The following is a 26,531-nucleotide window of genomic DNA, read 5'->3' as shown; positions in this document are numbered from 1 at the left end:
TGCTGAGATATTTACTTTTGTAATAGAAATTCCAGTAAAGCACTTGTCCAGGAGTTTTGCATTAATAAAGTTTTGCTTAACTAAAACCTTTTATAGAATGATCCAGTTCTCTAGGTTAACAGGTGCTATGCAGAAAGGACTGTCAATTCTTAGGATAGTATAGAGAACAATGAAAAAGGAATGGAAAGCCCATTGCTTTTAGTAAATGAGGGACATTGACATACTCAAGAGGTCAGACCTGCTGAGACTTGCTAAAGCATGGAGCCTGCAAGATGGTTCTGAGGGAAGGGAGAGAATTGAGCAAATAGTGAACTTCTAAGAAATAAGTAAGCTGAGGTAACCTTGAAGAAATCTATACATTAATAAAAAATAGAAAATTAGGGCTTAGCTGAATATGCATATGCTCACTAGCACTTTAGGTGTAAAATTGTGGTTATTATATCCCCTTTTCTTAGAAGTTCCCCTACCCTTTTCTGATTACAGAAAGTGCAAAGGGCAAGACTGATCACCCCCCCACCCCCCTTTAAATAAAGGACTTCACATTACTCTTATTGTTGGGAAAGTCATTGACTCATAGCAAATTATTTCTAATAGGGTAGAGTTAAAAGAAGCAAAAGCTAACCTCAGAGACAGGAACTACTTTGCATATGAATAGTAGTTTAAAAGTTAGACTGCAAGTAGTCCGATTACCTTATAATAAATGTTCTTTAATAATGCAAAAGCTGTTAGTGTCATTGGTAGTAGAGAACATTCTAAATATCTGACTGTATAGGTAACAGTTTTTTCTCCTGTGTCTTACCATAATTCTTATATAAAATTGTCTTTCATATTTACATTCAGCTTAACATTTGTACTGCTGATTTTTTTGAGGTTCTTGTGTCATCTAACTTAAAAGTTGTTTCAGGTCCACAAAAGACCCTTATATACTCATGATTACAGTAATATTAAGGACCCCATGCAGATTGCATGTCAGAATTTTTAATTGGTAAGTCTTAGTAGTTTTGGTTGCTTAAGATAGTTAAGATCTTAAACCAAGAGAAGCTTACTTTTAGGTATGAAATATGCCTCAAAGATGGAAAATAAGACATTTCAGAAAACCACAATTAATCTCTTTAATACTAACTTTTAAAACTTTCCAGAGAAGAAATTTTGTTTTGGGGGATGGGAAGATCACAGGTGATGTGATTTTATTTCTTTTCCTATTAGATTTTCACAAACATTTAAATTGACTCTTTCCATTGAATAAGAAAGCCATTTTTAAAACGTAAGATGCTTCTTAAGAAAAGGGGTACCTAGTGATGGAATTACATTCTAATTGTAAGTAAATTTGAAATGTTTGGTGTTATTCATTCATAAACTTATTTATTAAGTACATAGTCAGTATAAGAATGACTAATCACAGTTTAATCACAGTTGACTGAGTTTGACTCCTGACCAATGCTCTGTACCTTATGCAAGTTATTTAATGTCCTTTGCCTCAGATATCTAAGTTTGTAAAATAGGGTGTCTATAGTACGTACCACATTAAGGATAGATAAACTGAAATGGCACATGAAAAGTTCTTAAGGTCCTTGCATGGGACATGGTAAGTACTCACTGTTTTTACTATCTTTGTTTGCCAGGCTCTGGGCTAGGTGCCAGGGATGCAGTGATGATATTGGTGAGCAGAAATGATTCCTCTAGAACAGGGATTCTCTACAAGCTATGGCTAGAGTACCCTCGGGCATGTTTTAAAAATGAAGATGCATTGGAACGTGTCCACCCCCATTGGTTTCTGTGTTGTCTAGGCCTGCTTTCCTGGTACAGAAGCAGAGTTGAGTAGTGGCGATAGGGACCATATGGCTTGGAAAGCAGAAAATATTGACTGGTCCTTTACAGGAAAGTTGTGCCTAACCTAACTCTGGTCTAGGTCTTAGCATCTAGAAGATAAAATGCTATTCTGTTTCTATTCCCTTGTAATTCCCAAAGGGGATAATTTCTCCCCAGAAGCTGCTACACCTTTAGTTTCTATCTCATGCAAGGTTTTCAGAATAAATACTTGCTTACTATATAAGGAGAAATGGAAAAGCTTTTATTTGAGAAAATAAGGGAGGAGCAGTTCAGTATATATGTTAATTTCAGTTTTTATTTTATTTTTGTATGTATGTACTAGTGTGTATATGTATGTACGTATGTATGCACGTATGTATGTACCAGGTTAAACTCACGGGCATTTGACCACTGAGCCACATTCCCAGCCCTATTTTATATTTTATTTAGAGACATGGTCTCACTGAGTTGCTTAGTGCCTTGCTTTTGCTGAAGCTGACTTTGAACTCTTGATCTTCTGCCTCAGCCTCCTGAGCCACTGAGATTAATTACAGGGGCATGTGCCATTACAGGGCCTGGTTGCTTTTTTTTTTTTTTTTTTTTTAATTTAACTATTATCAGTTGATCACATTTCAGAACACTTCTTGACAAATTAGGAAATTGAAATAATAGAAAATTATGTAAAATTTAAGTGTTAACAACTGCTAAAGTACATCTTTTTGTTGACTGAACCACATAGGTTATGGTAATGTTTGGCAGTGTCCAAAAATGTTAATCTTGAATCAGTTTCAGATTTTCTACTAGAGTTCTTGGTAAAATGTAAGTATATCGGTAATTACTGGCAAAATGGATTCTTGAAAAAGAGTATAAACTAGATAGTGTTTGTTGTTGTTTTGTAGTGCTGGGGATGGAGCTCAGGGCCTCTTGTGCTAGGCAAGTGCTCTACCACTGAGCTGTACCTGCAGACCATGTTTGTTATAATAAATAGATATCTTTGAGGAAAATGATTGATTAGTCTGTATTATAAAAAGTAAAATTAGTGTATAGTCATATTTTGTTAAAATATTTTGTTTATTGCTTTCTATATTTTTAAAAAGTTTTCTGCAAAGTTTAGAATAAATTTTTACATTTGGTTCATACTTTAAATGGAACTAAATGTAATAAAATTTTTTGCATGGAATTGGAAAAAAAAAAAAAAAAAACCTCCAGCTTTGCTTTCTAACAAATCAGCATGAATTTACTAGTTTTTAAAAGTTGTAAAAATAGAACTTTACTAACTGCAAAGCATTTTTTTTGCACATTTAGTTTTTAAGATATAGAGGTTGAATATCCTTTATCTGAAATGCTTGGGGACAATTGTTTTAGATTTCAGATTTTTTTCTTTGGGATTTTGGAATATTTGCTTGTATATAATAAAATATCTTGGGAATGGGACTCAAGTTCAAACATGAAATTTATTCATGTTTTATGTATACCTTATACACATAGCCTCAAGGTAGTTTATACAATATTTTCAGCACGCACATGTTTGAACTGTGACCCATCAAATTATTTCAGGTGTGGAATTTTACCCTTGTAGCATCGTGCTGATACTCAAGATGTTTTGGATTTGGAGCATTTTGAATTTTCAAATTAGAAATGCTCTACTTGTGTATTTATATTCAGTGTGTCTTTTAACTTGTGTTTTCTGGTAGAATGGTACAATTGTTGAGTCTTAGTAATTCAACAGTAATTTTTAGATGGTAATCAAGACTTTAGGTGTGCTCTTGCTGTTCTGTTTGTTTCAATGTGTGTTTAGAATGACAGACTTGAAATGAACTGAAAGACACTCCTGTTATTCTAGAACTTAATCTTTTAAACATATCATTGAGGTACTACAGAGATAACTTGATTTATTTATCATCTTATTTTCAGCTAAGTAATATATTTGAACACTTGAAAGTAGATTATTGTCACTTTGGGGTGCCACCAGACTTATTCCAGTGACACTGCCATTGCTCAAGTTGTGTTTGGAACCTGGCTGTGTTGAAATGACTGTCAGAGGCGCATTCAAGAGCAACTCTCAATCATGTAAATCTTTATCCTTTGTAGAAGATTTCATTTTTTCCCCTCAGAATCATTAAAAGTATTCAAGAATATGCTTTTATATAAGTAGTTTTTTTTGTTGTTGTTGTTCATTTGTTTGGCTTTTTTGGGTACTGGGGATAGAACCCCAGGGATACTTTACTACTAAGTTACATGCCTAGTCCTTTATTGTGAGACCAGGCTTCTCTAAGTTGCCTAGGCCAGCCTTAACTTGTGATCCTTTTGCCTCAGTTGCTCCAGTCACTGGGATTATAGGTGTGTGCCAATGTTCCTGGCCAAAACTTTTTTTTTTTAATCTTTTAAGATACAAGTATCAGGGCTGGGGAGATAGCTCAGTTGGTAAAGTGCTTGTCTTGCAAGTACAGGGCCCTGGGTTCAATCCCCAGGACCGCAAAAAAAAAAAAAAAAAAAAAAAGATACAAGTATCATACTTTGCCCTTCTTCACCTTTTCTAACAGAAAATCTCTCCTTTTCCTTCCACCTATAGTTATTTAAAAGCTAAATCTAAATGGAGAGTGATAGGATTGGATAACCTAGTGTGGGGTTAAAAACTCAAGTGTGACTATTTTGCAACCACTTTTCACAATTGTTCCTAGTGTAAACTTGAAGATATATGTAAGACCATTAAAAAAAATCTGAAGGTAATGGCGACACCCCAGAATAAAATTTGTGTGCAGCCAACAAGGCCAGCGATCTTAAGTGGGATAGCCTTTACCTGCACTAATGTCAGTATAATCGAGAAAAATTAGTAGTATTGTTTTATATTTGGGCTTTAAAATTTTTCCTTTTCTTCCTTCTTTGTATTTAGAAATTTAACTTGTCAGTATAATCTGCCTTTGAAAAATAACTTCTAATGCTACCTTTTCTTTCTTTCTTTCTTTTTTTTTTTTTTTTTTTAGGTATTGCTTTCACTGACCTGCCGGTAAGTCAGTATGTTTTAAAAGCAGTTTTACATTTTCAGTTAAAGAAACTAGAATGGTGTATGTTTAAAATACACAGGTTTACTGATATTGTTTATATGGAATAGAGGGCTTTTCTGCAGTCACTCTGGGTGTGGACCTTCAGACATTAAGCTCCAAATTGAAATGGATTCTGCTGCACAAAGGAAAATAAGTCATAAACAAAAAATAAATATACTTTTCACTTTTGGTCTGGGGGATTAAGTCCAGGACCTCATACGTGGTAAGCATGTGATATACCCCTAGTCCTAAAATATACTTTTTATCGTCACTGTGTTTCTTTGGTGTCTCTGGACTCCAGTAAAGGGAGCTGGACAACAGTCATAACTATTTGTCCATGGAGTGTTGAGGCCTGCCATGTGTCAGATCCTATGCTTAGAATACCATCATTTGGCAAAATAGGTAGCAGTGTTGCTGTGCTTTTGAAGTTTACAGTATTTGAGCTGGGGGAAGTTAGAGAACACACAGTACATGAGAGAAAGCAAATTGTGACATAATTTTTAAAGATTTTAAATATGGGGAAGAAAGGAAAGGAAAAAATAGAACATGGAATGCCAAAGGGCAGGATGCAGAACTTGTACAAGCTGCTTACCTCTGCTCAAAGTGATCTCAGTGCTAGGGGTGGAACCCAGAATTATACATGCCAGAAAAGTCTCTACCTCTGAGCAGAGATTTGAAGGAGTGAATGTGTCCACCAAATGCATCTGTAGAATAAGGGTGTTCCAAGAGAGGAAATTAGGAAAAAGAACAAAGGCACTCGGTACTGGGGTACTTGAAGAATGGCAGGAAGTGTGGCAAAGAGGAGTGGGGAAGGCAGAGGGGATGAGCCTGAGACAAGGAGGCAGGTCATCTGGACCTTGTGGGCCATAGAAGAACTGGGGTGTTTGAGTGAAACGCAGAGGCACTGCAGAGTTTTAGTTGTGATGATACAACTTCATGTGTTCAAGGATCACTCCGATGAAGGGGCTGAAAAATTGACCATAGGAAACAATAAGGGTAGAGCCTGTGATGAGCCTGAGAGAGATTCTCAGGTGAGGGATGATGTCTGTCATCAGTAGAGGTTTGATTCTACTTGTCTTATTTACCATATATGAGACATATCAGGTGTAATACGTATGATATTGATATTACAGAGAAAAGCAACAAACTGTGACACGTGCTTCTTATCACTTAGTTTTTATTTTATACTTTCTGAATGAGCTCTTAGTTTATTTAAGCAGAGGTTTTTAATAAGTATCTCTTGTCGTAAAATTAAGAAGAATGAAATAAGCAATGTAAATTGAGGTATTCCCTAAACCTCCTCATGTTTGGAGTCCAGCCTTTTAAACCAGAGTTGACGTTTGTGGTTTTCTACATGAAATTGCCTCTCTGTCATCAAGAACATGTCCTAAGTGTTCTCGATTAAGTCTCTGGGATTTTCTTCCAAGCTGCTGATCACATTGTTCAATTTTGAAGCTGTTACTTTCTTAATATGAGCAGATTTTTTTGACAGTAAATAGAACTCTGATATTCCTTTCTCAGTTGATTTTAAGTGGCTTATATCTAAAATGTCTTAAAAGGTTGCAGTTATCCAGCTGTTTCAACCATAAAACAGCTACAAAAACCAGTTAAGTCCCAGAGTTTTACAGTGAGCCCATTCTTCAGCATTGCCTGGGAAGGCAGTGACTGCTGTGTGACAGCTGCCTGCCCAGTAGTACTGTGTGGCACCATCAGTGACGGAAGACACAGGGGCAGAGCATAGACAACAGATCTCTAAAGGCATTGGTACTCCTTAAGGAAATCCTAGTGGGAAAACAAAACTCAGAATAAATCAAAATTATAATAGGAGAGTTTGAAGTGTGAAGATCAGAAGTGCCTGTTGAGCAGGTATATTTAGTAAGTAGTGATGAAACAAATATTCATCTTTTAGAAGAAAATATAGTGTTAGAATTTTAGGTTCTATGCTGTTTTCTAGAAGGATTAGCATTAAATGAAAAATAAATGCTCTTTAAAAATTCCTACTGAGGGCTGGGGGTATAGCTCATTTGGTAGAGTGCTTGCCTTGCATGCACAAGTCCCTGGGCTTAATCCCCAGCACCACCAACCAACAAACAAGCAAACAAGCAAATCCTTCTGAGAGCTGGGTGAGGTGGCACACTCCTATGAATCTAGCTAATCAGAAGGCTGAGACAAGAGGGTTGCAAATTTGAGACTAACTTGCATTTCGTTGAGACCCTGTCAAAAGAAAAACATAAAAAGGTTTAGGGCTGTGGCTTTGTGGTAGAGTGCTGGGAATCCAACCAAGGCCTTATGCATGCTAGATAAGTTCTCCACCACTGAGCTACACCCCAGTTTCTTTCTTTTTCTTTTTTCTTTTTATTTGAGGAGACAGTGTCTCCCCATGTTGCCCAGGCTGCCCCCAAACTTCTGGGCTTAAGAGATCATCCTTCCTTTGCCTCCGAAGTTGCTGGGACTATAGGTACACACCACTGTGCTTGTCTAAGGTGGAGCAAATTTTGAGGGCAGTGAACAGGAAGTTAGTTTTGGATAAGTTAAAAGTTATACATGCTGTTGGATATGCAAGCCTTGAATTCAAGAGAGTTGCTTGTGCTGACAATGAAAATTTCGTAATTATTGGCATTTAGACATTATTTAAAGTCAATACAAAAGGTTGAGATCAACAAGGGCACGTATGTAGGCACAGAAGAGAAGGGGACCAACGTCTGGATTCTGGGATATGCTCCCTTTGGGGTATATGGAGGAACCAGCAAGAGAAATTGAGAAGAAGCAATCTATGAGGAAAGCCAGAAAAACAAGAATTGATCCTAAGAGCCAGGTGAAGAAATATAAGAGAGAAGGAGTGATCAGGGGCACCTAGTATAAGTAATACATCATATGAGAATGTTCAGCAGAAGATGGAGAAATTGTGTTTGGAGTGAATTTAAAATAGGAAGAGAGAAGTTAGACTGTAAACACCTTTGGAGGATGTTGGCTATACTAGGAAGTGAAGAAGTGGGGTGGTGGAAACAAACTTTTAAGTCATATTTAGTGGATATTTACTGATAAATAATGCTCTAGCAAGCAAAAAATGTTGTATACAGAGAGGAAAAGTACTGTTGTGATCATATTCTTGAGTAGGTAAGTGTGTGCACGTGGAGGGGATTGACTTTTGAGTAGAGCATTAAAGTTGATCCGCAGATTGCAGTAGGTGGTGGTGGGATCTGAACTGTTCGTTGCAGAGTTAAGAAGGCGTACGAGGGCACAAGAGTCACTTGGTCAGAGTTGGCTGAAAGGCTTAAGTGCTGTTTGTTTTCTCCTGTTGTGGCACTAAGTGTGTGAAGCCAACTTGATCGAGTGACCATTCTGCAGTTATATTGTTCCTTGTTGGTGGATAGAGCAGGGATCTTTTCAAAAAGGCTTAGTCGGTTATAAATATATTGACTTTTTGTGTTGACTTATAATTATTTTGTGGCCTGCTTTTGAATCAGTAAACCATTGGTGATATGCAGCTTTGTTGTAAAAGTGGGTAGTGCGGTTATTATGGTCGTTGTAGATTTTTCTGTTTCTAGAATTTTTCATTTTTTTTTTAGATTTTTGATTGTTTTTAATTATTGTAAATCTTATGGTAACATACTTGATGAATTCATGTATATCTCCTTTACCTTAATTCTTCCAACTAATAAGTTGGCAAAAAGCACCACTACGAACACATAGATTTTCCATAGTATTGTGTGTTTTAAAGACAATCCTGAATTCTGACTTAAAAGCATCTGAACTTATAGGTCAACTATAAAATGTCAGAATTGTGAGAAGTGTTAAATATTCTTTATTTAATATTATACATAAGTCACACTAAAATGCCTTTCCATAAGGAAAAGACAGCATTTGAGATACAAGGAATTCTAATTAAATTGGCATGGTCAACAAAAATATAGACACTGCTTCCTCATCTTCAACCATTGCCTTTAATAGGCTAACAAACACAAATTGAAACATATGTGAATCATGCTTGGTTCTGAGTGAAGGGATTTCCCCCATATTTAAACATATTCACATAATTAGTTATATAAACCTAAATATAAACCAGTTTTGAGATGTCATTCACCATTTTTTGAAATACTGAATATTACTAATTAAGTCCAACCATAACTTTAAAAAGGGGAAAGTGATAGAATTTACTGAAGTGGGAGTATAACCAAAATAATAATTTAACTAGAAGTCAATTTTACTTATATCAGGACTGTCCAACAAAAATAATTTTGTCAGTCATTCATGATCTGAATTCTGGTGTATCACATCACTTAAGTTATGGTGCACATAAAAAAGCCACGAGACATTTGTTTGGTAATAAACAAGGCAGTGGCTATTACTCATTAGTAGCTTTTTTGAGGTGAGCTATTAAGTCTGCCCTTTCTCCCTTCTTCTTAATGCCAGCGAAGCTCATTTTTGTTCCAGGGATGTACTTTTTGGGATTCTCCCAATACTCCATCAGTGTATCCTCTCCCCAGGTGATGCCTTTGTTCTCGTTGGCGTCTGTGTAAGAGAATCCCGCAGCCTGACCTGTCTTCCGCCCACACAAACAGTCCATGGAGATTTGGCCCAGCCTTGTGTTTGCCTCCCTTTTCCACAGTGTGGCACTGGGCACACTTCTGAACAAAGATCTTGCCTTTCTCAACATCACCCATTTTTAATGCGTTTTTTCGTCGTTGCTAGTGCAAAGAAGTTTCCCGCTCAGAAGCCGGACGTCCCACTCTCTACAATTTTTCATTTTTTATGACTGTACAATCTGGGACTTCCACATGCTACATCTTTTCTACTTCAAGAAAAAGGCAAAAGTTAGTCTTTCCCCACTAAGAATCACCAAGGAAGTGTTGGTGTGTCTCTGCCTCTGGTTTCTCACTGTTGAGTTGCAGCATTGATTCTGGAGGAGCATGTGTGCAGAGCACCCAGCTTACCTGGGCTGCATCGTACCATTCATGGATCTCAGTGTGTTCACACAGCTCCGAAACCTTAGGTCTTTTTGAAAATAGTTTTTCTTCCTCAGCTACCTCTTTAGCTTGAGAATTTCCTTGACTACAAATTGTTCAATTTGAGATTAATCTTGTATTCCTTTTGTTATGGTAGCTCTTCTCATTAGAAATGATGCTACTTTCTAGTTCTGGAGGCTGACTTGAAATCTACTGTTTTATACATAAATTATTTACTTTTATTTTCATTAGAAGAGATATTTTAAGTAGAACAAAACTGCTGTTAAATATAAATTTGATTCTATATACTTATTTTTCAAACCATTTCTAAATTTGAAAATATTCTTACTGTGTTTACTTCATATGTGGGTTAAAAAAAGTTGTTTTCATGAAGAGTTAAACTATTCTAATTCTACATAGGCAATAATTTTTATATTAGGAAAAAAGCCTGTTGTTTTATATACGATATAATCTAGATACATATTACCACATGGATGAACCTTGAAAACATGCAACTTGAAAGACATCAGGACAGAAGACCACATACTGTGTAATTCTGTTTAAAGAGAACGTTCAGAATAGGCAAATGCGTAAGGTCAGAAAGTAGATTGGTGGTTGCCAGGGTTAGGAGGTGGGGTGATGGGGGCCAGTTGCTAATGGGTATGGCCTTTCCTTTTGAAGTGTTGGAAATATAAAGTCAGATAGTGATGATTGCACAATTCTGTGAATTTACTAAAAACCACTTACTTGTATGCTCAAAAACCTGTAATTTAGCAAGTTAAGTACTATGTCCTTGGTCCTTTTACCCAAATTTTTCAGTTTTAAGGTTTAGTAAATGGCATAAAAATTATAGTCACTGACTTAGGCTTGGTGATACATGCTTTCTGTACCAGCTACTTGGGATGCTGAAGCAAGAGGATCACTTGAGCCCAGGAATCTCTGTCTGCAAAGAAGTTCCTCATAATCCCAGCCTCTTTATCTGTTACAGATATTTTAACTTGAGTACATATCCTTCTAGACCTTTCTAAATAAGTACAAGAAAGTATGTCTGTTACTTAAGTGTTTATAAGAAAGGTGGGGCCATGGTATATACACCATCATATAGCTTGCTTTTCTTTGTTTAGTAATACGTATTGGTTATTTTTTATTCTGATCTTTTTGCCTGCTTTACAGTATTTTATGTTATGAATGTACTGCCACAATTCATCAGTTCTACAATATAGATATTTTTATATTTTAACATTTCTAAAATGGGAATAGACACCCCTTTTAAAGTTTTTGTCATTAATTACAAATAATGTTATTGGACCGTTTATCTTTGCATGTTTATTTTTGTATAGAATTAAATTCGTACGACCAAAATTGCTGTTTTAATAGATTTTTCAAAATGCTTTATTAAAATATGTCAGTATACTTTTTTTGGAGACAATTTTTTTAGTTCATTTTTTTAGATACACATAACAGTAGTGTATTTTGATATATTATACATATATGGATTATAACTTTCTCTATTCTCTGTATGGATTATAACTTTCCTATTCTTTTGGGTTGAACATGATGTGGAGTTACCATGGTCATGCTTTCATATGTGAACATAGGAAAGTTATATCCAGTCATTCTGTTTTTCCTATTCCCATCCTCCCTCCCTTCCCTTCATTCCCCTTTGTCTAATCACTGAACTTCTGTTCCCTACTTCCACCCTCCCATTGTGTGTTGGCATCTGTATATCAGAGAACAGTCAACTTTTGGTTTTTTGGGATTAGTTTATTTCACTTAGCATGGTAGTTCTCTAAATCCATCCATTTACTGACAAAAGTGGTAGTTTTTTTTTTTAATGGCTAATATTTTCAATTTACATTTCTACGCATAGTGGAGGAGGGTTTATTTTCTCAGCACACATCGTTATTGGGTATTCTCAGTTTTTAACCTGATGTACAAAACTACTCTGCATATTTAAATTTGCATTCTGAAAAAATGAGGTTGTGTCTCTTTGTATGTTTATTGTCATTTTGTCTTTCTCCTGCAAGTTGTGTACATTTCTATGATGATTCTTCAGAGCTTCCAGTGGTCTTCATTATTGACTAGAATTGCCTTTCACTTCACTGATGTCTTCATTGTCTGGCTTTCTATACTTTTGCTTTAAAAGTATCTTTCAGTTCTCAGTGGGTTTAATGGAAAGCATACTGTTTTAGAAGCACAGAGACATGTATTTTTTTCCCTTTATGTGGTACCATTAATAAACTATGTGTTTTTGCAGTGCACCTGTAACCTCTTCAGGTCTTAGTTTTCTCTTTGCTGAAATGAGGAGGTAGAACTAAGTATCTCACCTAATTTTGGCTTAGAAATCTTTGAATTTATTTCTAATGATTATGAAGAATAAATACATTTTCATGTTTTGCTGTACCAGTTTTTTCCATAAAACAGTGGGATTTTATATTTCTTTATTTTGACACAATATTTGTTTTGTTTGGTTGTTAAACAGTTGTTTTTAAACCCACCCTCTTAGTTCTCTGCTTTGAAAATTTTTTAAATGTTGCATTCACACTTGGATTACCTCATTTTATATTGAAAAATCAAAGCAAAGAAATAAACATAAATACAGAGAGTGAAAATTTGGTAGGATTTGAAGTTACTGGACTGTAAATTGAGCTACATTTGGTGTCAGATAAACCATATTCTAATTCAGTCTCTGCCACTTGTTGGCAGAAGAGCCATGAACAAGTTACTTAGCTCTGATTCTCAGCTTTTGTCTTTGTAATGGATTATCAGACCATGTCGTAAACACTCCAGTCATGCTTCTCCTTTCAGATGTAGCAGCTCATTAATGATAGGGCCAGAAGGAGTCCTGTGATCTCTGCTTAGTTGAAGCTGCCACCTGGACACTTGATTGTTTAGCCTGGAAATCTTGGGAGTATATCTGAATTTGTTTTTAGTTTTTTTGTTTGTTTGTTTGTTTTGGGGTTTTTTGTTGTATTTTTGTTTTTTTGTGGTGCTGGAAATTGAACTGAAGGCCTTGTGCACAGTGCAAGGCAAGCACTGCCAACCGAGCCATATCCCCAGCCCTGTTTTTGAGTTCGAACGTTCAGATTTATCCTTTTCCTCCCTTGAAATGTGTACATTTAAATTTTCCTATAAAAATCCCTACGGTTGTGCTTACAGTTAAGTTCTTATCAGCTTCCCTTTGTGAAGACAGGCCTCCCAAATGTATAGGTCAATGAAAGAAATAAATTTAAAATAGTATATGACTAGTTAGGGTAGTACTTTTATGGGACCTAGTTTTAGTATGCAGTTTGTAGAAATGTATTTTATACAGCTGAGGTAAACCTCTAAATTATCTGTGTATTTTAATCTCTATAACTACTACACAGTAGTAGTGTAGTAGTTACAGAGATTAAGAATTGTATCTACAGAGAATAAGAATTGTATCTTCACATGAATTCAGTGTCACATGGTGTAATATAACATGGTTCCTGAATAAATAAAAATCCATATTTTGGTTGTATTTTCCTTGATGATTAATTAGATTGCAGGAAGTGATACATTTTCATCCAATACATAATGTATTTTATATTTGTTTTAGTTTTTCTCTGCTAATATTTTGATTGGGACTTTAAATATTTCATGAAGTAAATTTGGTCTGTTCTTTGAAAGATAGAATTAAAAGAATAAATTTTTAATATAAACTGGGTAGATTTTTAATAAAATATATTGTCTTACAGCCAAATTTGTATCCAACTGTGGGGCTTCAGACACCAGGAGAAGTGGTTGATGCCAATTTTGGGCAACATCCGTTTGTGTTTGATATAGAAGACTACATGCGAGAATGGAGAACCAAAATACAGGCTCAGATAGACCGTTTTCCTATTGGAGATCGAGAAGGAGAATGGCAGACTATGATACAAAAGTAAGAGGGAAGAGCTGGGAATTCAGATTTGTAAGATATTTATTCTTTAGGTATTCATGACAGCTTTTAAATCTAATTTAAACTCTGATTGTTCCAATATATTATTGATTATATTTAAATCTCTCAAAATATTTTTTATTTCACCTCTTTAAACAAAATTTTAAAATGTTGATTTAATTATAAATCCAGAATGATGTTTCACTTTGGATTAATTTGATGGCATGACACTGGGTCACCTATTAACAAATTAAGTTAATTTGTTAACCTTAATAACAAATCTTTCATGATTTCTGTGGGTTATGTAATTCAGCTTTTAATGATGTTGATGTTAAATGGTAAATTCAGAGGGATAATCTAGATCTCACAATTCAGGATCTTTGGTTTTTAGATGTTAACTTGTTTATTCAGTAGTGTTTTACATTTACAAGGGGAAAATAATTGTTTTCCCATTCTTACCATCAAAATGTATTGGAAACCAGGTGTGACTGGAGGCTCAGGCAGGAGCATTAAGATCAAGGCCAGCCTCAGCAACTTAGCAAGACCCTGTACCAAAATAAAAAAGGGGTAGGGATGTAGCTCAGTGGTAGAGCACCCCTGGGTTCAATCCCCATTAAAGTGCGTGCACATACACACACACAACACACACAGAGTATATTGGAATGCACATGTATACATTTTGTTTCAGGATTTGGCTAAAATTTCCAGTGTTTGGTTTACTCTGTAAGAGTAATACCCGCTATTTTTGGTTACTAGAATCCCTTTTGCTAAATATTTATTAGCATTTAGATTTATGGATTTCATGATTGTTCCTATACCTCATAGAAGAATTTAACCAAAGGCCTCTATCTAAAGGAATTTTTTAAAATCTTACTAGGAGATTTTAATGCTTACTTGTATAAACTATTACTAAACATTGAGAACTAGACAAAGTGAATGAAGGCCATGGAGCAGTGACTATGGAGTTAGGGTTCTCAAATTCAGTATATAAATAATCAGAATTCATTAATACTAATGGTGGAGGACACCCAACAGCAGAGCACAAATAAGTGTCAAATTACAACTATGAAGAAATGGAATTATACAAATACTTGCCACAAATTTTCAACCTGTTTATTAAAGAGGTTTTATTTTTGTTTTGCTTATAAAAAACAAGTAGAATTCTATTATAGAAGTTAGCAGGAAAATAAAATTCCTATGACAGTCAACTTTTTAGACTATACTTTTGCCAAAGAGCTAGAAATGACCACCTGGATGGTGTTAATTTTTTGTTGTTATTGTTTGTTTGTTTCTGTATTGGCAATTGAATCCAGAGGCACTTCACCACTTTACCACTGAGCCTTTTTGTTTTTTTTTTTTTTTTGTTTTTTGTTTTGTTTTTTTTAATTTTGAGACAGGGTCTTGCTAAGTTGCTTGAGGCCAGCCTTGAACTTGTGATCCTCCTGCCTCGTTTTCTAAGTAGCCAGGATTAAGCCAGGGTCTCACTAAGTTGTTTAGGGCCTTGTTAAGTTGCTGAGGCTGGCTTTGAACTTGGGATCCTCCTGCCTCAGATTATAGGCATGCACCATTGCACCTGGCATAGCCATTAAATTTAAAAACCATCTTCATTATATAATCTAGGCCATGAAAATAACAAACCTTCAAATATCAGTCTGACACAATTCTTGCTAATTGTGTCCTTCTGGTTGCTTTTAACATTCTTTTAAATTTAAAACTCTAATAAAATTCTTTGGGGATTTTTTGGAGGAGGCAGTGAGTGATTGGGACACTTGATGATGATTCTGAAAGCAGGCATCTGTCCTAGAGCTATTATCATGTGTGTTACAGAGCCTGAACACTAGTGTCTTTGTCCAGCACTATTGAAAGAACAGACAGCCCTGAGTCAGAATCCCATAGTCACCAATGAACTGGAGCCAGTGTGGATTGCAACATTATTGCTCTAAAAGTGGTTGCCACTGAGTATCATGCAGGACAGTAGTAGAAGAAATATATGCCTTAATTCTATAGTCAATCTCCCCAACCCTGGATTATTATTATATTTACAAAATTGATACCATGAACACTCAAGAAATCCATTTTAAGAGGTTCCATTTTCCTTAATTTGAGCAGTTGAATTAAAGTAAGATGAAAATTTGTTCTTTAGCGATCCTTTCCCTGTTGCTGCTTTTCCCTATTCCAGTGCCTCCCACCAGTTCCCTAACTGGCCCTTAGTAGTATCAGGATGAATCAGGTTTAACAGATACTAGGTTTTGATTGACTGTTACTGTTTCTAAGTATATTTTGTGGGTAGATGTAAGTACATGTTTTGACCGCTTGATGGCTTTTAAAAATAAACTTTTAAATCTTACCCAGTATGTCATTTCTTAAGTGATACTTGAATAATTGATTTCCTGTGTAAAACCATAATTTATGCAACATTAGAAAACTGATTTCTCAGTGATTAGTAGTACCTTCATAGACTTTGTTTTTCTTGATTTGCCTTAATTAGCATGTCTTCTGTTTGCACCTTGTGATCCGGTGTCATTTCACTGGCGGGTAAAGAACATAGTTGAACTCCAGAATAACAGTATGTCTGTTATTTTCTATTTAGAGTCTCAATATACTGTTTGCTATGATCTTTTTTTGAAATATGCATGACTAGAGTACAGCGATATTTTTTCAACGGACATTCAAGTTAGTTTCGTAAAGCCTTAACTCTTTCAAGGAGGAAATAGATTCATTTTGTAACACCAGAGTAAATGTCGTTGATGTAAATTATAGTATGAAGGATGTATTCTCTTCACTAAAAGATGTATGTTTCTTCTTTTTATTTTAAGAATGGTTTCATCTTATTTAGTCCACCATGGGTACTGTGCCACAGCAGAGGCCTTTGCCAGATCTACAGACCAGACGGTTCTAGAAGAATTAGCTTCCATTAAGAATAGACAAAGTAAGGACACTGTCTGTGGTGCATGGCTAATACTTGTTTTTGAATTATAGACTTGGTTTTTAGAAATTGATTTTTTTTTTTTTTTTTTTTTAGTTCAGGATTTTAAAAATATAATTTGAAATGGATGCCTCTGAAATTAGTTTTCATGCACACTTTTGAAAATTGGCTATAAAAATTCACATAGGCCTGTGTTAGAATTCTAAGTGTATAGAGATGATTTTGGAGAAATTTTTCATAAGAAATGTCTTATTTTGAAAAAAATTTTTCTAAAGTTTTCAGGAAACATTTAATAAAAAGCCTTTTAAAAAAACACTTAAAAGTAGACCTGATGAAACAGGTAAAAGAAATTAAAATATTCTTGAACTTAAATTGCTATCTAATTTTAAGATAGTATTGATCACAAGTATTTATTCCTTAGGTCCTCATACTGGCCAGAGCTGTAGGGCCTGTTTTAAGCAGTAGAGCAGGTCAGCCTGATAACTGGCCCACACTTAGCCATCTAAAGCCAGTGTTGTCTTCCATCATGGTGGGCCCGCCCGACTTGATGAGCAAGATCGTGGTGGATGAAAACAATCTTTTTAAGGATTGTTTTGTATGGGTCAGAGTGCTGTAATAACACTGATGACATTGTGTTGTACACTTGTTTTTCTCGCTACCTTAATAAAGCTCTGTCGGACAGAGGTGATGGCATACTCATTTTGTATCCTCAATGTCTAGTTTAATGTCTAGTGAATGTTGGGCAAGTGTCTGTTCAATTAAGATCTTTTTCAAATCCTCACATTCTTTTAGTCCTGGGTTTAAAAGGTTCCATAAGACATTTTAAATATTAATTATTTAACAACATAGTCTTCTAAATCTTACTGTTTGAATCTTAAGTATTGTTTAATAGGTGCTTTTCTTACATGCTAGTTTATCAGTTTTTAAAAATAGTTGTGAAGATACTTGTTTTTTTATTTTTTAAAATGTGTTTGAAACTTCGAATTGCTTAATGGAAACTTATTTTAGAAAAATAGAAATTAATAATAATTTATAAAGTTTTTTTTCTTTTCTTTTCTTTTTTTTTTTTTTTTGCTCATTCTTATTTTCTTTTTCCTGAGACTCCACTAAGCTTATGTTTCTATTCTTGTAGAACTTAATGTTCTGCTTTCTTTTTCTGAATAGGAATTCAGAAATTGGTGTTAGCAGGAAGAATGGGAGAAGCCATTGAAACAACACAACAGTTATACCCAAGTTTACTTGAAAGAAATCCTAATCTCCTTTTCACATTAAAGTGAGTTTTTAAAATAACCTTGTTATATTTATGATTATACATATTTGTATGTTATTGTAATTAAAACCATTGTCATGCTGGCATATTTAAATTTTTATTTTGTCTTTAAAATATTTGTTTTATAGTAGTGAATAAGATATTAACACTTTTGGGGACTTGGAGTACAGCTCAGTGGTAGAACTCTTGCTGAGCTTGTGCGAGTCCCTAGATTCAGTCCCGAGTCCCCTGTCTCCATCCCACTTGTATATTAACCTCTAAACAGATGGCATTTTTGTTGTTTGTTCTTTTATCATTCTGTTTCTATATTTAAAAATGTGAAAATCTTGTTTAGAAGATGGGTGTCTTTTCCTCCTTAAAAGTACCTTATAGTAACTCTTTCGGGAATTTTTAAAAATTGTGGTAAAATATACATAACTTCTACTATTTTTTGCCATTTTAAAAGAATACAGTTGTGTACCTTTATATGTTTACATTTTTATGCAGCTGCCCCCACCCCCTGTATCTCTAGAACTTTCTCATCTTCCTAAATTGAAACTTGGCTCATTAAACACTAACTTCTCCATTCTTCCCTCCCCACTTAGATCCTTCATATAGTATTTATCATTTTGACTGGCTTAGTCACTTAGTGTAATGTCCTCAAGACTTTTACATATTGAGGCAGGTGCAGAATTCCCTTCCTTTTAAAAGCTGAACAATATTCCATTATGTGGATATACTCCTTATTTGTCCGTTGATCTGTTGATGGACACTGGGTTGCTTCTATCTCTTGGCTATTGTGAATAATTCTGCTGTGAACATAGGTGCATAAATATCTGTGTGAGTGAGCAAGGGCTTTCACTTCTTTTGGTTATATACCCAGGTCATCTGGTATTTCTGTTTGACATTTTGAAAAACTGTTTTTCCTCCTAGATGCATCTTTTTATATTCCCACCCGCAGTGCACAAGGTTTTAAATTTATATCCCCACCAACAACTATTTTCTGTTTTTTGAATACTAGCCACCATAATTTGGTGTTTTGTTGGTTTTATGAGTATTTATTTTAAAAAATCAGATGTTATTAAATGTAAGATTTCAAGTCTAGTCTATGCTGTGCCTGGATCTGCTGTACATAAAGTCATGCTCTTAGGCACCGACTGATTTGCTACCAAGTACAAATGTTATTAAATTATTTTTAGGTTTAGCAGTGGTATCCGTTTTATTTATTACAGCTGCAGATAGGCTTTCATTTTTTTTTTTTTTTTTTTTTTATCTTGATTAAAGGGAATAGTATTATTGTAATGTCTTTTACACTGTACTGTGATTTTGGGTGAAAGACCGAACTTATTGATAAATAGAAGCTTTAAATTATTTTCAGAAATTACTGTTACATAAACAAAATGCTATTTGAAGATTTTGTCTAAGTCTTTCTTCTTTCTTTTAGAGTGCGTCAATTTATAGAAATGGTGAATGGTACAGATAGTGAAGTACGATGTTTGGGAGGCCGAAGTCCAAAATCTCAAGACAGTTACCCTGTTAGTCCTCGACCTTTTAGTAGTCCAAGCATGAGTCCCAGCCACGGAATGAATATCCACAATTTAGCATCAGGCAAAGGAAGTACTGCACATTTTTCTGGTGAGATTCAACATTGAAACTTTCACCCTTTTTTATAATTTTAAGCACCCCTCCAAAAATTTTTTTTTAAAAAATCTGGATGTTTTCTGTGTGGATATTGTGCAGTTATATATATATTTGATCTCCAGGCATTTTGGATGAAAATTGTAGATCCAAATTCATATGTTATCCAGTACAAAAAAGTAACCTATAGAACAGGTGTTTCTGAGAACTGTGTAGTAGTAGGTTTTCATATGCAAATGTCAGCATTGAACATGAGTTGTCAAGTAATGAGAAGATAACAGTGTGTTTTAATAAAATCTGACTTTAGAGGTGATCTGGTTGTGGTATCTCAGGCCATTGCTTATCAAACCTAGGCTGGCGTCTTTCCCTCAGTTCTCCCCCAGCTGTTGTCTTGAGGTCTGCTCGCTCCACAGTCCATATTCTCCTCTCCCTTTTTCAGCTTGCCGGTCCTTCACTCTGTGGGTTTTGGTGTTCTCTTCATTGAAATTCTCTTCTTCCTTGGCTTTTATGACATCTGCATGTTTATGACTAACCCTTATTATTCTTCTCTTTGCTTGTCTCTTTTTGGGTGGGGAGGTAGGTACTGGAGATTGAACTCAGGGGCACTGAACCACTGAGCCACACCCCCAGCCCTATTTTGTATTTTATTTAAAGATAGGGTCTCACTGAGTTGCTTAGCACCTTGATGTTGCTGAGGCTGGCTTTGAACTTGTGATCCTCCTGCCTCAGCCTCCTGAGCTGCTGGGATATAGGAGTGTGCCACCACTCCTGGCTCTTGGCTTGTCTCTTTAATTCTGTGTTTCCCAGCATGTTCCCTTCCTTCTGTACATTTACCTTTCTTGGAATCAGTATGTACTCTTCCTGTATTAATACCTCTCAGCTTGTTGACCTCATCATCCTGCACAGTGAGGATGATTCCTATGTCTGTATCCTCTACCACTACCCCTTTTGAACATCATACAGTTACTTAAGGCTTGGACAGACTCTGAACCTCGGTGCACTCATGTCTAATGGGGATGATGGGACTATGTCATGTAACAATGTTTCTTTCAGTTACTGACAAGCTGTGTATATGACAGTGGTCCCATGAGATTTTAATGGAGCTGAAAAATTCCCATTGAATGATATTTTTACTGTATCTTTTTTATGTCTAGATACACAAGTGTTGTAATTGCCTTCAGTATTTAGTACAGCAAAATTCTATCCAGGTTCTTAGAGGAGGAGCAATACACTATTATCATATAGCCTATGTGTATCATACATACACTTTGATGTTAGCATGAGGACAACTTTGCCCAGTAGCATGTTACTCCCAGTGTATTCCTGTTGTTAAGCAATGCACAAGAATAGTGCCCTCATGGAGATTGTGAGGATTAAATAAGATCCATAAATAAGAAATGTTAGAGGAGATAATAATTATAGCATACAATGAAATGTTTTTAATGCCCTCAAAGAAACTGTTTACTATTTAAGTAATCCATTGACTTTCTTATATCTGAAAAGTCTTAATACAAAATCTAATATGGGGACATTACTTGCAGCCTAATTAATGTTATTGTTTGTTTCCATTTCCATATGGTACCAATTTTTTTGCTCCGTTCCTTCCAGGTTTTGAAAGCTGTAGTAATGGTGTAATATCAAATAAAGCACATCAATCATATTGCCATAGTAAACACCAGTCATCCAATCTGAATGTACCAGAACTGAACAGTGTAAATATGTCAAGGTCACAACAAGTTAATAACTTCACCAGGTAGGTAGCTTTTGCGTTTTAAACAACCAATTTATAAATGTCATTGTTAACGATTTTGAAAGAATTTATATGACTCATTTAGGGCCTGGGAATTTTCAAGTTTCCGGAAAATAGAAAAGTAGGGAGGCATTTCCTCAAAGTATTTGTTTCCTAAATGTACATTTGCTTTTTACATTACTTCCTTTTTCTACAACTTCTTCCCTCTAGTGAGGTTATAAGGACAGACTGTGGATCCTCTTCCTGCCATTCTATACAGATCACCACAAAAATTCCATTTGTTGCTTTGAAATTAAGAAATGAATAGTATACTTAACCTCTGATGTTAACATAAGATAAATTTACACCTTGATTTTTCTCTGTGGGTTTTCTTGGCAAAATGTTTATTTTGAAAGTCTTTCTTTAAGAAGCTTGCACACAGCAGATAGTTAAATCATACAGTAGACGGTAGCTTGACAGTAGTATTGAAGACCTTCTGGGTACCAGTCTGTTAGGTACCTGTGAAGCTTTGAAAGAAGATACATCTCTTACCAATATACTATGAACCTTTGCATACTCAGGTTTGATATTCATAGATCCTAAAATTCCATGAAATGTAATCATTTAAATTGAATATGAATGTGCAGAACCAAATTCTTGTGCATTCATCCTAATTATCAGCATCTGAAGCAGTTTGATATTGATATAGCCTTATAACTTGAACTAGTTGGTCACATTGCATTTTAGGGGAATGTTTATCAGGATAGCATTTCTTATTGAAGGAGAGAATGTAATTTTTAGTTGGAATCTTATAGGAAATATGATTAAAAAATCAGTATTTGAAAATTTGAAGATTAATAAAAATTTCTGGGTTATCTATCACAGTGACAAAAATTTATAAAAGTAGTAGTATTATGCAATAAGGTTATAATAGAGGGCCATAAAAGTGGCAGAAGACAAAACAAAACAAAAAGGGACTTTTGCTGAGAAGGTCAGGGTGATCTTTCACAGTAGAGTTAATAACAATAATAATTAAAATATGGTAAATTATGAATGGAAATTTTAAATATTAAACCTTACATGCTTTATAATTGGTACTTTATTGTTAATAGAGAGTTTGGCCTTTGATGGTAAGATCGCAGTCAGTTTTTCTCTTAAATACTCTCCTCATGGCAGGAAGTTGCTAAATAGACCTGTTATTACCTGAGTTCAGCTTAAGGGAAGGGTGACAACGTCGCATCCTCCTGGGTGGTGGTAGAGAAGGGAAGGCAAGTAAAGGTTTGAGCTGCCTTATACTGTTACACAGTAAGAGTTATTTTGTAGTTGGTAATGATTTTCCTTCAACAGTATTGTTAAGTAGACAAAGGTAGTATTAACTGTTTAAACCATTTTACAGATGTAGAGCTGAAAATCAAAGCATATTACTTTTTCTTATGAAGGTCAATGATTCATAGGTAGTGAGTTGAAGAACTGACGCTGCTTCCCAGGACTTAGGGCTTATAAACTTGTGCTTTTCCCCTGTGGCTCCCACCATCTGAAATGCTCTTCCCCTTGCCCACCCTCCCTCCATTGTAACTTCTGTTCACGCTGCAAAACTCAACCTCACTGGTTCTAGGAACCCCTAGCCCCCATATGTTGTATCACTGTTGTGATGGACATGCACCACGGTCCCAATCACGAGCACTCTACTAGGCTAACTTCACAAGCTTTGTATAGGCCGTTTGCTATTGAAGGGCAGAGGCTTTTGTGTTTATCCTTAGTACCTAATGTGAGCTTGCCTCAGAGGCTCTCAAATGTGTGTAAATGAATGAATGCCTCTCAAAAGTTAAATTGAATTGTCCAAGAATTTTAAGTAAATGAAAGATTTAGTATGCTATTATAATCATTAAAAGCCACGTAGTATTTTCATTAAGTTAAACATTATTTTGAAATTTTTATTTCTTATTTCTCAGTTTGTCAAGATAATAAACATTTCTGATTGATTAATTCTGATATGGAGTCCTAGAACCATTGTCCCCTTCTCCCCAAATCTGTCTTTACCTTACAGACTTCACACACAGCAGCACCCGCACACACAAGTCTCTCTCTCTCTCTCATACACACACTCACATATACACACACACACTCACCCCAAGGTGAATGTCATATCTATATTAACTAGTGATTATATCTACACTTGTTTTATTTTGTAAATGAACATATATTGCTTTTATAATGGTAAAAATCATTTTTTATTTAAACATTTCCTAAATTTTCATCAATTATTTACCTCTGGGTTGTGAAACTATTACCTAGATCTTCAGAGGAGGAATCTTAAAAGATTAGATATTGATTTTTGCTTGTGAGAGTACGGGTGAGTCTGAAAGGCATGCATTGACAACTAGAGCATGTCCAGGTGTGGTTATTTCATTCAGTGTGGGACGAATGAAAATCAGAAACATCAGCTATGTGGGAGGTGGAAGCAGGTTTGCGAGTTTGACTAGTCTGGGCAACATGGTTAGACCCCCCCAACTCAAAAGAGCAAAAATGGAGACTCAGTGGTACGTTAGAACCATTGGCTACTCATCTAGCCTGTGGGAGAGAAACAGTGGTAAAGCCGAAAGGCTGGGAGCAGATAGAACTGAGAAGTTTTTTAAATTTATTATTTGTAAATTAATTTTAGTGCATGATAGTTATACATAATAGTGGGGTTAATTTTGACATTAATAAGTGTATATAACAGTTTTCTAAACCATTTGTTTTTTGAAGTATCATTTACCTTTGAGAATTTTTGAATAGTATTGACAAAGACTCTTAAACATTAAGATTTAAAAAACATTCTAGAAGCAGATTGAAGATGAGGGCAGGAAAGAAGTACAGTGGCTCCAGGGGTGGGGTGCATTAGTTTGTCCCTTAATGTGCTGGAGATGAGTGCTGGGAGCAGGGGAGAGGGCTGGCTGGGGCGATGCTGGGGCAGGAGTTGGACAAGGCAGTGCAGATCTGAGTTTGAAAAACAGAAGTATGGTGCCACAGTATGACTATTCCATGTGTTGTAGTCACAGGATCACTGCACTTGTGCACATCCACCTGTTTTTCCCTCATTTATCTCCAGGGGTATGAATCTCTTAAAAGTCAGCTATGTGTTTGGCTTTGAATCCATTCGGTGTTTAACTAAAAACCTTCTTTCCAGATTGTTATTGCCTTTTAAAGTTAGTTTACACAGGCTGTGTAGTTGAGTGGTAATTGATTTTAAACAAAGCTGCAAATATGATATTTCTAAAATTAGGTTTGTTTTTTCATTTTCAGTAATGATGTAGACATGGAAACAGATCACTACTCCAATGGAGTTGGAGAAACTTCATCCAATGGTTTCCTAAATGGTAGCTCTAAACATGACCACGAAATGGAAGAGTGTGACACCGAAATGGGTCTGCAGTGATATTTGTTACATTTTTAATAAAAATGATGGCTACAAGGTTATGTTTTTACTTGTACTGATTCACAGATGATGAGCATAAGCCAAATTTAAAGAGTAAATGACTAACTTAAGCTTTCTTGAGAGAGTGGAGGTGCTTTTGTTTCCTCCAAAGTGCCAGGCAGCTGTCTGCCAACTCTGACCTCAGTGCTCTCCTTAATGCAGGAGAATGAGCTGAAAGAATTCAGAGCCACTAGGATGTTTAAGGTTGGAGATATGGAAAAATTTTGCACTTATTTCGGTGAAGCTAATAAGGCAAATGAGTAGGATGATGTTATAAATTTTAATTAAACACTTTCTTAAATTCATTTAATGCAACTGTGTGTGTGCAGCACTTGCCTGGCACATAGAAGGGTGAATGTAGGACCCAAAGATAAATTTGTATGCATAATTTATTTTGTTGATGATTTATGTAGTATGTAGTACGTAGTAGCTTAAAGTTAAGCCAGCAGCATACGTTCTCATCAAATGCCCAGTGAAAATTGTTGGCGTTTATAAATTATTTGTTGGAATTTCATAACAACATTATATTTCTTAGTATTTCAAGATTGATTAAAAGGTATATATTCCAGTTGTTAAAAAGGTAGCCTAGTTTTGCTGTTACATATTGGTAACCTCTACCTCCAAAGAGTAATTCAAACATAGTGATGAAGAACAAGAATTCTAGAGCCAGATTACATAGCTTTGATGTCTGCAACTGCCACTTACTAGCTGTTTGACCTTGCACAAAGACTGTGCTTCAGTTTCTTCATCTCTAAAATGAGTAAAATAAAAACTATATTATAGGTCCCTGTGAAGAGTAAATGAGTCATTCTGTGAAAGGCTAAAAACACAAAGTACTTGCTGAATGTTAGCCATCATCATATTAATGACATAGTTATTAGTGACTTATGATTCTATTATTGATCATTGGTAATCATTAATATATATAAAAATATTTTCTAGTAGTGTGAGCCATCCTTTTACTTATTACTAAAACATGGTCTCTTCTGTGTTTTTATTTCCAGTCATTTAGTCTTAGCTTCCACAAATATTTTATTCCATTTCTGTTCTGTCAGTTATAGCAGCCCGAGAGGCAGTTACTATATATGTATTTTTCCTTTTTTTAATGTTGCTTTAATAGAGTTGTAGAGATTTTGCACTTAACTTTAAAAAGATCTTTTGTTGTTGTTGTTGTTATTTATTTTTTTTTTTTGTGGTGCTGGGGATGGAAGTGCTGGACTCGTGATCACTAAGCTAGTGCTCTGCCACTGAGCTGCACTGCACTTAGCAAGGGTTGTCACCTGACTCATTTGGCAGGCTGTGTATTGGATCTCAGACCCTTGAGACCCAAATAAAGTACACCTTTTAGGTGCAAACTTCCATATTAAACTTAAAAATGAATATTTAGGTGAAATATTAGGAAGTAATTATTAAATGAATATACCAAATGTTATTAAAATTTTATATTAGTTTCTTCATTGTTCACTATAGGTAGTAAAATACTTGCTTGTTTTGCTTACAGAAGTTGATTCAAGTCAGTTGAGACGCCAGTTGTGTGGTGGAAGTCAGGCCGCCATAGAGAGAATGATCCATTTTGGACGAGAACTGCAGGCAATGAGTGAGCAGCTGAGGAGAGAGTGCGGCAAGAACACAGCGAATAAGAAGATGCTGAAGGTGAGCGTGCTTTCCCTGGGAAAAATGGTGACTGGGTCACAGGTGCTAAGATGCAGTTTTGTAAAACATCAAGAGTATGCTAGGAATTCTGGTCGGGGAACTTGGACCTGCTCCTTGTCCATTTGATGGTGAAACCTTTGATGGGAATAAGCAGCTCTGACCTACTGAGAAGAGCACTA

At 35.4% G+C, this 26,531-nt stretch overlaps 1 protein-coding gene and 1 pseudogene across 3 annotated transcripts in view; one reads left to right on the top strand and one right to left on the bottom strand.

The window, feature by feature from the left end:
• Positions 1–26,531, top strand: part of RANBP9 (RAN binding protein 9) — an 89,633-nt gene that overhangs the window by 51,723 nt on the left and 11,379 nt on the right. Inside the window, exons 5-12 of one of the 2 annotated variants that reach the window (XM_079147309.1) lie at positions 4,794–4,816; positions 13,519–13,703; positions 16,517–16,629; positions 17,791–17,899; positions 19,320–19,510; positions 21,122–21,266; positions 24,528–24,649; positions 26,201–26,352. In XM_079147309.1, coding sequence (XP_079003435.1) covers positions 4,794–4,816; positions 13,519–13,703; positions 16,517–16,629; positions 17,791–17,899; positions 19,320–19,510; positions 21,122–21,266; positions 24,528–24,649; positions 26,201–26,352 — 1,040 coding nt within the window. Of the gene's footprint in view, positions 1–4,793; positions 4,817–13,518; positions 13,704–16,516; positions 16,630–17,790; positions 17,900–19,319; positions 19,511–21,121; positions 21,267–24,527; positions 24,698–26,200; positions 26,353–26,531 lie in introns of those variants that run through there. The other variant, XM_079147310.1, reaches the window with a different exon arrangement.
• On the bottom strand, positions 8,486–9,517 carry LOC306665638 (cytochrome c, somatic-like; annotated as a pseudogene). The gene has a single exon. The product of its transcript is annotated as a cytochrome c, somatic-like (transcript).

Source organism: Sciurus vulgaris (genome assembly GCF_902686455.1).
Source record: "Sciurus vulgaris genome assembly, chromosome: 7".
Lineage (NCBI taxonomy): Eukaryota > Metazoa > Chordata > Mammalia > Rodentia > Sciuridae > Sciurus > Sciurus vulgaris.
Note: the sequence above shows the minus strand (reverse complement) of the source record. Positions and strands in the feature narration are given on the sequence as shown.